This window comes from Scyliorhinus canicula, chromosome 21, assembly GCF_902713615.1.
Source record: "Scyliorhinus canicula chromosome 21, sScyCan1.1, whole genome shotgun sequence".
NCBI classification, from domain to species: Eukaryota; Metazoa; Chordata; class Chondrichthyes; order Carcharhiniformes; family Scyliorhinidae; genus Scyliorhinus; species Scyliorhinus canicula.
The window spans coordinates 7,737,856-7,753,863 of NC_052166.1; the positions used below are offsets into that span (position 1 = coordinate 7,737,856).

The 16,008-nt window shown below is 56.5% G+C and overlaps 1 protein-coding gene across 5 annotated transcripts in view; it reads right to left on the minus strand.

Moving 5' to 3' along the window:
• The window catches only part of ptpn18 (protein tyrosine phosphatase non-receptor type 18), a 108,201-nt gene that overhangs the window by 33,294 nt on the left and 58,899 nt on the right, over nt 1–16,008 (minus strand). For 4 of the 5 annotated variants that reach the window (XM_038782079.1, XM_038782080.1, XM_038782076.1 and 1 more), the window contains exons 9-10: nt 15,654–15,720; nt 495–572 (exon numbers count right to left, since the gene is read on the minus strand). In XM_038782079.1, the coding sequence (XP_038638007.1) occupies nt 495–572; nt 15,654–15,720 (145 nt within the window). The remainder of the gene's footprint in view (nt 1–494; nt 573–15,653; nt 15,721–16,008) is intronic. The other variant, XM_038782078.1, reaches the window with a different exon arrangement.

Consider the following 16,008-nt stretch of genomic DNA (forward strand, 5'->3'; position numbering starts at 1 on the left):
TTTACTCTGTATCTAACCCCGTGCTGGGAGTGTTTGATGGGGACAATGTAGAGGGAACTTTACTCTGTATCTAACCCCGTGCTTTTCCCTGTCCTGGGAGTGTTTGCTGGGGACAGTGTAGAGGGAGTTTTACTCTGTATATAACCCCGTGCTGTACCTGTCCTGGGAGTGTTTGATGGGACAGTGTTGAGGGAGCTTTACTCTGTATCTAACCCCGTGCTGTAGCTGTCCTGGGAGTGTTTGATGGGGACAGTGTTGAGGGAACTTTACTCTGTATCTAACCCCGTGCTGTACCTGTCCTGGGAGTGTTTGATTGGGACAGTGTAGAGGTTAGCTTTACTCTGTATCTAACCCCGTGCTGTCCCTGTCCTGGGAGTGTTTGATTGGGACAGTGTAGATGGAGCTTTACTCTGTATCTAACCGCGTGCTCTAATGGTCGGTGGCTCTCCGGATGGAGGGATCAGTGAGGGGTAATCGTACATCTCGGTGCTCACCTTGGTCTGCACTGCAGCTGGTCGCTGCCGTCGCATCTTCCTCACAATATCCAGGATGGCGAATTCCTCCCCGATTAACTGGAGGGAGAAGAGTCAGTGACACCTTTTAGGCTCGATATGTTCGGCTCGTGGAGGGCAACGCCCACCTGACCTTTCACCCTGCTTGACCTCTCCTACACTCCCAACCCGAACAAACCGACCTCTCACCCTGGGGCAGGGGAATCCCAATCTCTTTCAGTGCTGTGACGGAGGTGTAATGTGAAAGACTTGGTCCTAATGCTAAATTAAGCCGATGGAAAGACTGGATGGAAGCTGATGGGGGAAGGGTGTGCTGGGGGAAGGGTGTGCTGGGAAAAGGAGCGGATGGTCCCGACTCTGGTTGGCTACCTGCCTATCTTCTCCTGCCCCAAACCATACTCCTCCCCACACCTCCCACCCACCACCGCCAATGGCCACTCCTCATGTCCACCCGAACCTCCTAACGGCCAATCAGAAAGTCAATGGCCTCTGCCTCACCCAACTGGGCCCCATTCAAACAGCTCCCAAGTCCAGCGTTTTGAGAAGGTGTCCACGTGTTGAACGGGTTGCCACCTTCGTATTCATCGCCAGTGCCTGGCGCTTCTTATTGACTCTCCTGGCGCTGGAGATGGCGCAGCGTCGTGGGGAGGGGGTGCAATTGCAGGATGGGGGCGCAAATGAGGTCACAGGAAGGAAGCCACGAGCTGATATCCTGTGTCCAGGGAGAGGGAGCACAGGCAAAGAGGGAAATTGAGGCCGTGGTTTAGTCTGTTTAAATGTTTTTATTGGTTTTCACTCTTTATGTTTCACATTTCAGTTCATTTTTTTTTAATTTACCCAATTCATTTTTACAATTAAGGGGCAATTTAGCCTGGCCAATCCACCTACCCTGCACATCTTTGGGTTGTGGGGGGGGGGGGGGGGCGAAACCCACGCAAACACGGGACGAATCTGCAAACTCCACACGGACAGTGACCCAGAGCCGGGATCGAACCTGGGACCTCGGTGCCGTGAGGCAGCAGTGCTAACCCACTGCACCACCGTGCTGCTCCCGCATTTCAGTTCACAAGTTAAATTACAAGTTGAGACAGAATTTAATGATTGATACAGGAGAGAGGGTATGATGCAGGGCTTCGGCGAGAGATCAGGCAGTGGGATTAGTTTTGGAATTAATACAGGGCTGCGGAGGTGGGGGAGAGATCAGGTCAGTGGGGTGAGTGTGGGGATTGATACGGGAGAGAGCGGGGCAGTGGGGTGAGTGTGGGGATTGATACGGGAGAGATCGGGTCAGTGGGGTGAGTGTGGGGATTGATACAGGAGAGATCAGGTCAGTGGGGTGAGTGTGGGGATTGATACAGGAGAGATCAGGTCAGTGGGGTGAGTGTGGGGATGGATACAGAAGAGATCAGGTCAGTGGGGTGAGTGTGGGGATTGATACGGGAGAGATCAGGTCAGTGGGGTAAGTGTGGGGATTGATAGGGGAGAGAGTGGGTCAGTGGGGTGAGTGTGGGGATTGATACGGGAGAGAGTGGGTCAGAGGGGTGAGTGTGGGGATTGATACAGGAGAGAGCGGGTCAGTGGGGTGAGTGTGGGGATTGACACGGGAGAGATCAGGTCAGTGGGGTGAGTGTGGGTATTTATAGGGGAGAGAGTGGGTCAGTGGGGTGAGTGTGGGGATTGATACAGGAGAGAGTGGGTCAGTGGGGTGAGTGTGAAGATTGATACGGGAGAGATCAGGTCAGTGGGGTGAGTTTGGGGATTGATACGGGAGAGATCAGGTCAGTGGGGTGAGTGTGGGGATTGATACAGGAGAGAGCGGGTCAATGGGGTGAGTGTGGGGCAGCGTGGGGCTGTGGGATTAGTTTGGAGATTGATATAGGACTTGTTGGGGGGAGGATGGGTAATGGGATTAATTTGGGGGTTGATACAGGGCTAGTTGGGGGAGTACGGGGCAGTGGGATTAGTTTGGGGGTTGATACAGGGCGAGTGCGAGGGGAGTACGGGACAGTGGGATTAGTTTGGGGGTTGATACAGGGCTAGTTGCGGGAGTACGGGGCAGTGGGACTAGTTTGGGGATTGATACTGGGCGAATGAGAGGGCAGTACTGGGCAGTGGGATTAGTTTGGGGGTTGATACAGGGCTAGTACGAGGGGAGGATGGAGCAGTGGGATTAGTTTGGGGGTTGATACAGGGCTAGTTGGGGGAGTACGGGGCAGTGAGATTAGTTTGGGGATTGATACAGGGCGAATGCGAGGGCAGTACTGGGCAGTGGGATTAGTTTGGGGGTTGATACAGGGCTAGTACAAGGGGAGTATGGAGCAGTGGGATTAGTTTGGGGGTTGATACAGGGCTAGTTGGGGGAGTACGGGGCAGTGGGATTAGTTTGGGGGTTGATACAGGGCTAGTTGGGGGGAGTACGGGGCAGTGGGATTAGTTTGGGGGTTGATACAGGGCGAGTGCGAGGGGAGTACAAGGCAGTGGGATTAGTTTGGGGGTTGACACAGGGCTAGTTGGGGGAGCACGGGGCAGTGGGATTAGTTTGGGGGTTGATACAGGGCGAGTGCGAGGGGAGTACGGGGCAGTGGGATTCGTTTGGGGGTTGATACAGGGCGAGTGCGAGGGGAGTACGGGCAGTGGGATTATTTTGTGGATTGATACAGGGCGAGTGCGAGGGGAGTACGGGGCAGTGGGATTAGTTTGGGGATTGATACAGGGCGAGTGCAAGGGGAGTACGGGGCAGTGGGATTAGTTTGGGGGTTGATACAGGGCTAGTTGGGGGAGTACGGGGCAGTGGGATTAGTTTGGGGGTTGATACAGGGCGAGTGCGAGGGGAGTACGGGGCAGTGGGATTAGTTTGGGGGGTTGATACAGGGCGAGTGCGAGGGGAGTACGGGACAGTGGGATTAGTTTGGGGATTGATACAGGGCGAGTGCGAGGGGAGTACGGGACAGTGGGATTAGTTTGGGGGTTGATACAGGGCTAGTTGGGGGAGTACGGGGCAGTGGGATTAGTTTGGGGGTTGATACAGGGCGAGTGCGAGGGGAGTACGGGGCAGTGGGATTAGTTTGGGGATTGATACAGGGCGAGTGCGAGGGGAGTACGGGGCAGTGGGATTAGTTTGGGGATTGATACAGGGCGAGTGCGAGGGGAGTACGGGACAGTGGGATTAGTTTGGGGATTGATACAGGGCGAGTGCGAGGGGAGTACGGGGCAGTGGGATTAGTTTGGGGATTGATACAGGGCGAGTGCGAGGGGAATAAGGGACAGTGGGATTAGTTTGGGGGTTGATACAGGGCGAGTGCGAGGGGAGTACGGGGCAGTAGGATTAGTTTGGGGGTTGATACAGGGCGAGAGCGAGGGGAGTACGGGGCAGTGGGATTAGTTTGGGGGTTGATACAGGGCGAGTGCGAGGGGAGTACGGGGCAGTGGGATTAGTTTGGGGGTTGATACAGGGCGAGAGCGAGGGGAGTACGGGGCAGTGGGATTAGTTTGGAGGTTGATACAGGGCTAGTTGGGGGAGTACGGGGCAGTGAGATTAGTTTGGGGGTTGATACAGGGCTAGTTGAGGAAGTACGGGGCAGTGGGATTAGTTTGGGGGTTGATGCAGGGTGAGTGCGAAGAGAGTACGGGGCAGTGGGATTAGTTTGGGGGTTGATACAGGGTTAGTTGGGGGAGTACGGGGCAGTGGGATTAGTTTGGGGGGTGACAAAGGGCGAGTGCGAGTGGAGTACGGGGCAGTGGGATTAGTTTGGGGGTTGATACAGGGCTAGTTGGGGGGAGTACGGGGCAGTGGGACTAGTTTGGGGGTTGATACAGGGCGAGTGCGAGGGGAGTACAAGGCAGTGGGATTAGTTTGGGGGTTGACACAGGGCTAGTTGGGGGAGCACGGGGCAGTGGGATTAGTTTGGGGGTTGATACAGGGCGAGTGCGAGGGGAGTACGGGGCAGTGGGATTAGTTTGGGGGTTGATACAGGGCGAGTGCGAGGGGAGTACGGGGCAGTGGGATTAGTTTGTGGATTGATACAGGGTGAGTGCGAGGGGAGTACGGGGCAGTGGGATTAGTTTGGGGATTGATACAGGGCGAGTGCAAGGGGAGTACGGGGCAGTGGGATTAGTTTGGGGGTTGATACAGGGCTAGTTGGGGGAGTACGGGGCAGTGGGATTAGTTTGGGGGTTGATACAGGGCGAGTGCGAGGGGAGTACGGGGCAGTGGGATTAGTTTGGGGGTTGATACAGGGCTAGTTGGGGGAGTACGGGGCAGTGGGATTAGTTTGGGGGTTGATACAGGGCGAGTGCGAGGGGAGTACGGGGCAGTGGGATTAGTTTGGGGGTTGATACAGGGCGAGTGCGAGGGGAGTACGGGACAGTGGGATTAGTTTGGGGATTGATACAGGGCGAGTGTGAGGGGAGTACGGGGCAGTGGGATTAGTTTGGGGATTGATACAGGGCGAGTGCGAGGGGAGTACGGGACAGTGGGATTAGTTTGGGGGTTGATACAGGGCTAGTTGGGGGAGTACGGGACAGTGGGATTAGTTTGGGGGTTGATACAGGGCTAGTTGGGGGAGTACGGGGCAGTGGGATTAGTTAGGGGGTTGATAAAGGGCGAGTGCGAGGGGAGTACGGGGCAGTGGGATTAGTTTGGGGATTGATACAGGGCGAGTGCGAGGGGAGTACGGGGCAGTGGAATTAGTTTGGGGATTGATACAGGGCGAGTGCGAGGGGAGTACGGGACAGTGGGATTAGTTTGGGGATTGATACAGGGCGAGTGCGAGGGGAGTACGGGGCAGTGGGATTAGTTTGGGGATTGATACAGGGCGAGTGCGAGGGGAATAAGGGACAGTGGGATTAGTTTGGGGGTTGATACAGGGCGAGTGCGAGGGGAGTACGGGGCAGTGGGATTAGTTTGGGGGTTGATACAGGGCGAGAGCGAGGGGAGTACGGGGCAGTGGGATTAGTTTGGGGGTTGATGCAGGGCGAGTGCGAGGGGAGTACGGGGTAGTGGGATTAGTTTGGGGGTTGATACAGGGCGAGAGCGAGGGGAGTACGGGGCAGTGGGATTAGTTTGGAGGTTGATACAGGGCTAGTTGGGGAGTACGGGGCAGCGGGATTAGTTTGGGGGTTGATACAGGGCGAGTGCGAGGGGAGTATGGGGCAGTGGGGTTAGTTTGGGGATTGATACAGGGCTAGTGCGAGGGGAGTACGGGGCAGTGGGATTAGTTTGGGGGTTGATTAAGGGCGAGTACGGGGCAGTAGGATTAGTTTGTGGATTGATACAGGGCGAGTGCGAGGGGAGTACGGGGCAGTGGGATTAGTTTGGGGGTTGATACAGGGCGAGTGCGAGGGGAGTACGGGGCAGTGGGATTAGTTTGTGGATTGATACAGGGCGAGTGCGAGGGGAGTACGGGGCAGTGGGATTAGTTTGGGGGTTGATACAGGGTGAGTGCGAGGGGAGTACGGGGCAGTAGGATTAGTTTGTGGATTGATACAGGGCGAGTGCGAGGGGAGTACGGAGCAGTGGGATTAGTTTGGGGATTGATACAGGGCGAGTGCAAGGGGAGTACGGGGCAGTGGGATTAGTTTGCGGGTTGATACAGGGCGAGTGCGAGGGGAGTACGGGGCAGTGGGATTAGTTTGGGGGTTGATACAGGGCGAGTGCGAGGGGAGTATGGGGCAGTGGGATTAGTTTGGGGATTGATACAGGGCTAGTGCGAGGGGAGTACGGGGCAGTGGGATTAGTTTGGGGGTTGATTAAGGGCGATTACGGGGCAGTAGGATTAGTTTGTGGATTGATACAGGGCGAGTGCGAGGGGAGTACGGGGCAGTGGGATTAGTTTGGGGGTTGATACAGGGCGAGTGCGAGGGGAGTACGGGGCAGTGGGATTATTTTGTGGATTGATACAGGGCGAGTGCGAGGGGAGTACGGGGCAGTGGGATTAGTTTGGGGGTTGATACAGGGTGAGTGCGAGGGGAGTACGGGGCAGTAGGATTAGTTTGTGGATTGATACAGGGCGAGTGCGAGGGGAGTACGGGGCAGTAGGATTAGTTTGTGGATTGATACAGGGCGAGTGCAAGGGGAGTACGGGGCAGTGGGATTAGTTTGGGGATTGATACAGGGCTAGTTGGGGGGAGTACGGGGCAGTGGGATTAGTTTGGGGATTGATACAGGGCGAGTGCAAGGGGAGTACGGGGCAGTGGGATTAGTTTGGGGGTTGATACAGGGCGAGTGCGAGGGGAGTACGGGGCAGTGGGATTAGTTTGGGGATTGATACAGGGCGAGTGCGAGGGGAATAAGGGACAGTGGGATTAGTTTGGGGGTTGATACAGGGCGAGTGCGAGGGGAGTACGGGGCAGTGGGATTAGTTTGGGGGTTGATACAGGGCGAGAGCGAGGGGAGTACGGGGCAGTGGGATTAGTTTGGGGGTTGATACAGGGCGAGTGCGAGGGGAGTACGGGGCATTGGGATTAGTTTGGGGGTTGATACAGGGCGAGAGCGAGGGGAGTACGGGGCAGTGGGATTAGTTTGGAGGTTGATACAGGGCTAGTTGGGGGAGTACGGGGCAGTGAGATTAGTTTGGGGGTTGATACAGGGCTAGTTGGGGAAGTACGGGGCAGTGGGATTAGTTTGGGGGTTGATGCAGGGTGAGTGCGAAGAGAGTACGGGGCAGTGGGATTAGTTTGGGGGTTGATACAGGGTTAGTTGGGGGAGTACGGGGCAGTGGGATTAGTTTGGGGGGTGACAAAGGGCGAGTGCGAGTGGAGTACGGGGCAGTGGGATTAGTTTGGGGGTTGATACAGGGCTAGTTGGGGGGAGTACGGGGCAGTGGGATTAGTTTGGGGGTTGATACAGGGCGAGTGCGAGGGGAGTACAAGGCAGTGGGATTAGTTTGGGGGTTGACACAGGGCTAGTTGGGGGAGCACGGGGCAGTGGGATTAGTTTGGGGGTTGATACAGGGCGAGTGCGAGGGGAGTACGGGGCAGTGGGATTAGTTTGGGGGTTGATACAGGGCGAGTGCGAGGGGAGTACGGGGCAGTGGGGATTAGTTTGTGGATTGATACAGGGTGAGTGCGAGGGGAGTACGGGGCAGTGGGATTAGTTTGGGGATTGATACAGGGCGAGTGCAAGGGGAGTACGGGGCAGTGGGATTAGTTTGGGGGTTGATACAGGGCTAGTTGGGGGAGTACGGGGCAGTGGGATTAGTTTGGGGGTTGATACAGGGCGAGTGCGAGGGGAGTACGGGGCAGTGGGATTAGTTTGGGGGTTGATACAGGGCTAGTTGGGGGAGTACGGGGCAGTGGGATTAGTTTGGGGGTTGATACAGGGCGAGTGCGAGGGGAGTACGGGGCAGTGGGATTATTTTGGGGGTTGATACAGGGCGAGTGCGAGGGGAGTACGGGACAGTGGGATTAGTTTGGGGATTGATACAGGGCGAGTGCGAGGGGAATAAGGGACAGTGGGATTAGTTTGGGGGTTGATACAGGGCTAGTTGGGGGAGTACGGGACAGTGGGATTAGTTTGGGGGTTGATACAGGGCTAGTTGGGGGAGTACGGGGCAGTGGGATTAGTTTGGGGGTTGATACAGGGCTAGTTGGGGGGAGTACGGGACAGTGGGATTAGTTTGGGGGTTGATACAGGGCTAGTTGGGGGAGTACGGGGCAGTGGGATTAGTTTGGGGGTTGATACAGGGCGAGTGCGAGGGGAGTACGGGGCAGTGGGATTAGTTTGGGGATTGATACAGGGCGAGTGCGAGGGGAGTACGGGGCAGTGGAATTAGTTTGGGGATTGATACAGGGCGAGTGCGAGGGGAGTACGGGACAGTGGGATTAGTTTGGGGATTGAAACAGGGCGAGTGCGAGGGGAGTACGGGGCAGTGGGATTAGTTTGGGGATTGATACAGGGCGAGTGCGAGGGGAATAAGGGACAGTGGGATTAGTTTGGGGGTTGATACAGGGCGAGTGCGAGGGGAGTACGGGGCAGTGGGATTAGTTTGGGGGTTGATACAGGGCGAGAGCGAGGGGAGTACGGGGCAGTGGGATTAGTTTGGGGGTTGATACAGGGCGAGTGCGAGGGGAGTACGGGGTAGTGGGATTAGTTTGGGGGTTGATACAGGGCGAGAGTGAGGGGAGTACGGGGCAGTGGGATTAGTTTGGAGGTTGATACAGGGCTAGTTGGGGAGTCCGGGGCAGTGGGATTAGTTTGGGGGTTGATACAGGGCGAGTGCGAGGGGAGTATGGGGCAGTGGGGTTAGTTTGGGGATTGATACAGGGCTAGTGCGAGGGGAGTACGGGGCAGTGGGATTAGTTTGGGGGTTGATTAAGGGTGAGTACGGGGCAGTAGGATTAGTTTGTGGATTGATACAGGGCGAGTGCGAGGGGAGTACGGGGCAGTGGGATTAGTTTGGGGGTTGATACAGGGTGAGTGCGAGGGGAGTACGGGGCAGTAGGATTAGTTTGTGGATTGATACAGGGCGAGTGCGAGGGGAGTACGGAGCAGTGGGATTAGTTTGGGGATTGATACAGGGCGAGTGCGAGGAGAGTATGGGACAGTGGGATTAGTTTGGGGATTGATACAGGGCGAGTGCGAGGGGAGTACGGGGCAGTGGGATTAGTTTGGGGATTGATACAGGGCGAGTGCAAGGGGAGTACGGGGCAGTGGGATTAGTTTGGGGGTTGATACAGGGCGAGTGCGAGGGGAGTACGGGGCAGTGGGATTAGTTTGGGGGTTGATACAGGGCGAGTGCGAGGGGAGTATGGGGCAGTGGGATTAGTTTGGGGATTGATACAGGGCTAGTGCGAGGGGAGTACGGGGCAGTGGGATTAGTTTGGGGGTTGATTAAGGGCGAGTACGGGGCAGTAGGATTAGTTTGTGGATTGATACAGGGCGAGTGCGAGGGGAGTACGGGGCAGTGGGATTAGTTTGGGGGTTGATACAGGGCGAGTGCGAGGGGAGTACGGGGCAGTGGGATTATTTTGTGGATTGATACAGGGCGAATGCGAGGGGAGTACGGGGCAGTGGGATTAGTTTGGGGGTTGATACAGGGTGAGTGCGAGGGGAGTACGGGGCAGTAGGATTAGTTTGTGGATTGATACAGGGCGAGTGCGAGGGGAGTACGGGGCAGTAGGATTAGTTTGTGGATTGATACAGGGCGAGTGCAAGGGGAGTACGGGGCAGTGGGATTAGTTTGGGGATTGATACAGGGCTAGTTGGGGGGAGTACGGGGCAGTGGGATTAGTTTGGGGATTGATACAGGGCGAGTGCAAGGGGAGTACGGGGCAGTGGGATTAGTTTGGGGGTTGATACAGGGCGAGTGCGAGGGGAGTACGGGGCAGTGGGATTAGTTTGGGGATTGATATAGGGCGAGTGCGAGGGGAGTACGGGGCAGTGGGATTAGTTTGGGGGTTGATACAGGGCTAGTTGGGGGAGTACGGGGCAGTGGGATTAGTTTAGGGATTGATACAGGGCTAGTTGGGGGAGTACGGGGCAGTGGGATTAGTTTGGGGGTTGATACAGGGCGAGTGCGAGGGGAGTACGGGACAGTGGGATTAGTTTGGGGATTGATACAGGGCGAGTGCGAGGGGAGAACGGGGCAGTGGGATTAGTTTAGGGATTGATACAGGGCGAGTGCGAGGGGAGTACGGGACAGTGGGATTAGTTTGGGGGTTGATACTGGGCGAGTGCGAGGGGAGTACGGGGCAGTGGGATTAGTTTGGGGGTTGATATAGGGCGAGTGCGAGGGGAGTACGGGGCAGTGGGATTAATTTGGGGATTGATACAGGGCGAATGCGAGGGGAGTACGGAGCAGTGCGATTAGTTTGTGGATTGATACAGGGCGAATGCGAGGGGAGAATGGGGCAGTGGGATTAGTTTAGGGATTGATACAGGGCGAGTGCGAGGGGAGTACGGGACAGTGGGATTAGTTTGGGGGTTGATACAGGCCAAGTGCGACGGGAGTACGGGGCAGTGGGATTAGTTTGGGGGTTGATACAGGGCTAGTTGGGGGAGTACGGGGCAGTGGGATTAGTTTGGGGGTTGATACAGGGCGAGTGCGAGGGGAATAAGGGACAGTGGGATTAGTTTGGGGGTTGATACAGGGTGAGTGCGAGGGGAGTAGGGGGCAGTGGGATTAGTTTGGGGATTGATACAGGCCAAGTGCGACGGGAGTACGGGACAGTGGGATTAGTTTGGGGATTGATACAGGCCAAGTGCGACGGGAGTACGGGACAGTGGGATTAGTTTGGGGGTTGATACAGGGCGAGTGCGAGGGGAATAAGGGACAGTGGGATTAGTTTGGGGCTTGATACAGGGCGAGAGTGAGGGGAGTACGGGGCAGTGGGATTAGTTTGGAGGTTGACACAGGGCTAGTTGGGGGAGTACGGGGCAGTGGGATTAGTTTGGGGGTTGATACAGGGCGAGTGCGAGGGGAGTACGGGGCAGTGGGATTAGTTTGGGGGTTGATACAGGGCGAGTGCGAGGGGAGTACGGGGCAGTGGGATTAGTTTGGGGGATGATACAGGGCTAGTTGGGGGAGTACGGGGCAGTGGGATTAGTTTGGGGGTTGATACAGGGCGAGGGCGAGGGGAGTACGGGACAGTGGGATTAGTTTGGGGGTTGATACTGGGCGAGTGCGAGGGGAGTACGGGGCAGTGGGATTAGTTTGGGGGTTGATACAGGGCTAGTTAGGGGAGTACGGGGCAGTGGGATTAGTTTGGGGGTTGATTCAGGGCGAGTGCGAGGGGAGTACGGGGCAGTGGGATTAGTTTGTGGATTGATACAGGGTGAGTGCGAGGGGAGTACTGGGCAGTGGGATTAGTTTGGGGATTGATACAGGGCGAGTGCAAGGGGAGTACGGGGCAGTGGGATTAGTTTGGGGGTTGATACAGGGCTAGTTGGGGAGTACGGGGCAGTGGGATTAGTTTGGGGGTTGACACAGGGCGAGTGCGAGGGGAGTACGGGGCAGTGGGATTAGTTTGGGGGTTGATACAGGGCTAGTTGGGGGAGTACGGGGCAGTGGGATTAGTTTGGGGGTTGATACAGGGCGAGTGCGAGGGGAGTACGGGGCAGTGGGATTAGTTTGGGGATTGATACAGGGCTAGTTGGGGGAGTACGGGGCAGTGGGATTAGTTTGGGGATTGATACAGGGCTAGTTGGGGGATTACGGGGCAGTGGGATTAGTTTGGGGATTGATACAGGGCGAGTGCGAGCGGAGTACGGGACAGTGGGATTAGTTTGGGGATTGATACAGGGCGAATGCGAGGGGAGTACGGGGCAGTGGGATTAGTTTGGGGATTGATACAGGGCGAGTGCGAGGGGAGTACGGGACAGTGGGATTAGTTTGGGGGTTGATATAGGGCGAGTGCGAGGGGAGTACGGAGCAGTGGGATTAGTTTGGGGGTTGATACTGGGCGAATGCGAGGGGAGTAGGGGGCAGTGGGATTAGTTTGGGGATTGATACAGGGCGAATGCGAGGGGAGTAGGGGGCAGTGGGATTAGTTTGGGGGTTGATACAGGGTGAGTGCGAGGGGAGTACGGAGCAGTGCGATTAGTTTGGGGATTGATACAGGGCGAATGCGAGGGGAGTACGGGGCAGTGGGATTAGTTTGGGGGTTGATACAGGGCGAGTGCGAGGGGAGTACGGGGCAGTGGGATTAGTTTGGGGGTTGATACAGGGCGAGTGCGAGGGGAGTACGGGGCAGTGGGATTAGTTTGGGGGTTGATACAAGCCAAGTGCGACGGGAGTACGGGACAGTGGGATTAGTTTGGGGGTTGATACAGGGCGAGTGCGAGGGGAATAAGGGACAGTGGGATTAGTTTGGGGCTTGATATTGGGCGAGAGCGAGGGGAGTACGGGGCAGTGGGATTAGTTTGGAGGTTGATACAGGGCTAGTTGGGGGAGCACGGGGCAGTGGGATTACTTTGGGGATTGATTGAGGGCTAGTTGTGGGGAGTACGGGGCAGTGGGATTAGTTTGGGGGTTGATACAGGGCGAGTGCGAGGGGAGTATGGGGCAGTGGGATTAATTTGGGGATTGATACAGGGCGAGTGCAAGGGGAGTACGGGGCAGTGGGATTAGTTTGGGGGTTGATTCAGGGCGAGTGCGAGGGGAGTACGGGGCAGTGGGATTAGTTTGTGGATTGATACAGGGTGAGTGCGAGGGGAGAATGGGGCAGTGGGATTAGTTTGTGGATTGATACAGGGTGAGTGCGAGGGGAGTACGGGGCAGTGGGATTAGTTTGGGGATTGATATAGGGCGAGTGCAAGGGAAGTACGGGGCAGTGGGATTAGTTTGGGGGTTGATACAGGGCTAGTTGGGGGAGTACGGGGCAGTGGGATTAGTTTGGGGGTTGATACAGGGCGAGTGCGAGGGGAGTACGGGGCAGTGGGATTAGTTTGGGGATTGATACAGGGCGAATGCGAGGGGAGAATGGGGCAGTGGGATTAGTTTAGGGATTGATACAGGGCGAGTGCGAGGGGAGTACGGGACAGTGGGATTAGTTTGGGGATTGATACAGGGCGAGTGCGATGGGAGTACGGGGCAGTGGGATTAGTTTGGGGATTGATACAGGGCGAGTGCGATGGGAGTACGGGGCAGTGGGATTAGTTTGGGGGTTGATACAGGCCAAGTGCGATGGGAATACGGGACGGTGGGATTAGTTTGGGGGTTGATACAGGGCGAGTGCGAGGGGAATAAGGGACAGTGGGATTAGTTTGGGGCTTGATATAGGGCGAGAGCGAGGGGAGTACGGGGCAGTGGGATTAGTTTGGGGGTTGATACAGGGCGAGTGCGAGGGGAGGACGGGGCAGTGGGATTAGTTTGGGAGTTGATACAGGGCGAGTGCGAGGGGAGTACGGGGCAGTGGGATTAGTTTGGAGGTTGATACAGGGCTAGTTGGGGAGTACGGGGCAGTGGGATTAGTTTGGAGGTTGATACAGGGCGAGTGCGAGGGGAGTACGGGGCAGTGGGATTAGTTTGGGGGTTGATACATGGCGAGTGCGAGGGGAGTATGGGGCAGTGGGATTAGTTTGGGGATTGATACAGGGCGAGTGCGAGGGGAGTACGGGGCAGAGGGATTAGTTTGGGGGTTGATACAGGGCGAGTGCGAGGGGAGGACGGGGCAGTGGGATTAGTTTGGGAGTTGATACAGGGCGAGTGCGCGGGGAGTACGGGGCAGTGGGATTAGTTTGGAGGTTGATACAGGGCTAGTTGGGGAGTACGGGGCAGTGGGATTAGTTTGGGGGTTGATACAGGGCGAGTGCGAGGGGAGTACGGGGCAGTGGGATTAGTTTGGGGGTTGATACAGGGCGAGTGCGAGGGGAGTACGGGGCAGTGGGATTAGTTTGGGGGTTGATACATGGCGAGTGCGAGGGGAGTATGGGGCAGTGGGATTAGTTTGGGGGTTGATACAGGGCGAGTGCGAGGGGAGTACGGGGCAGTGGGATTAGTTTGGGGGTTGATACAGGGCTAGTGCGAGGGGAGTACGGGGCAGTGGGATTAGTTTGGGGATTGATACAGGGCGAATGCGAGGGGAGAATAAGGCAGTGGGATTAGTTTAGGGATTGATACAGGGCGAGTGCGAGGGGAGTACGGGGCAGTGGGATTAGTTTGGGGATTGATACAGGGCGAGTGCGATGGGAGTACGAGGCAGTGGGATTAGTTTGGGGATTGATACAGGGCGAGTGCGATGGGAGTACGGGACAGTGGGATTAGTTTGGGGGTTGATACAGGGCGAGTGCGAGGGGAATAAGGGACAGTGGGATTAGTTTGGGGCTTGATATAGGGCGAGAGCGAGGGGAGTACGGGGCAGTGGGATTAGTTTGGGGGTTGATACAGGGCGAGTGCGAGGGGAGTACGGGGCAGTGGGATTAGTTTGGGAGTTGATACAGGGCGAGTGCGAGGGGAGTACGGGGCAGTGGGATTAGTTTGGAGGTTGATACAGGGCTAGTTGGGGAGTACGGGGCAGTGGGATTAGTTTGGGGGTTGATACAGGGCGAGTGCGCGGGGAGTACGGGGCAGTGGGATTAGTTTGGGGGTTGATACATGGCGAGTGCGAGGGGAGTATGGGGTAGTGGGATTAGTTTGGGGATTGATACAGGGCGAGTGCGACGGGAGTACGGGGCAGTGGGATTAGTTTGGGGATTGAAACAGGGCGAGTGCGAGGGGAGTACGGGGCAGTGGGATTAGTTTGGGGGTTGATACAGGGCGAGTGCGAGGGGAGTACGGGGCAGTGGGATTAGTTTGGGGATTGATACAGGGCGAGTGCGAGGTGAGTACGGGGCAGTGGGATTAGTTTGGGGGTTGATACAGGGCGAGTGCGAGGGGAGTACGGGGCAGTGGGATTAGTTTGGGGGTTGATACAGGGCGAGTGCGAGGGGAGTACGGGACAGTGGGATTAGTTTGGGGGTTGATACAGGGTGAGTGCGAGGGGAGTACGGGGCAGTGGGATTAGTTTGGGGATTGATACAGGGCGAGTGCGAGGGGAGTACGGGACAGTGGGATTAGTTTGGGGGTTGATACAGGCCGAGTGCGAGGGGAGTACGGGACAGTGGGATTAGTTTGGGGGTTGATACAGAGCTAGTTGGGGGAGTACGGGGCAGTGGGATTAGTTTGGGGGTTGATACAGGGTGAGTGCGAGGTGAGTACGGGGCAGTGGGATTAGTTTGGGGATTGATACAGGGCGAGTGCGAGGGGAGTACGGGGCAGTGGGAGTAGTTTGGGGGTTGATACAGGGCAAGAGCGAGGGGAGTACGGGGCAGTGGGATTAGTTTGGGGGTTGATACAGGGCTAGTTGGGGGGGAGTACGGGGCAGTGGGATTAGTTTGGGGGTTGATACAGGGCTAGTTGGGGGGAGTACGGGACAGTGGGATTAGTTTGGGGGTTGATACAGGGCGAGTGCGAGCATTAGTACGGGACAGTGGGATTAGTTTGGGGGTTGATACAGGGCGTGCGAGGGGAGTACGAGACAGTGGGATTAGTTTGGGGGTTGATACAGCGCGTGTGCGAGGGGAGTACGGGGCAGTTGGATTAGTTTGGGGGTAGATAGAGGGCGAGGGAAGAGCGGGAAAGTCTGTGAGTTGGACATACGTGTTGTGGGGGAGGGTCTGACGCCTGAATGTTCTGCTGATGAGTTCTCTGACCTTGACCGTACCTTCCTCTTGAGCAAGCTCCGGACATAGTCGACGGTACAGATGACACCCGTTCTTCCACAGCCAGCACTGTGCGGGAGAGAGAGACAGACAGAGAAAGAGTGACGTTATTGGCTACTTAGGGTCAAGTGGCACCTGCATGTAAAAGGGAATCTGACTCTCAACCTTCCATTTCCCTGCCTCCCTGCTCCCCTTGCAGTTTTCATTAGATTTCAGCTTGGTGAGGTTACTGGGTGGAGTGGGGTTCTCAGGCAGGATGCAGGGAAAGCAGGACAGCTGTGAACTAGATGCTGTGACCATAAGTCAAGCAGTTTGTTTTCTGCAGTTCAGTTAACAGTTATGTCTGCAGACAGGAGA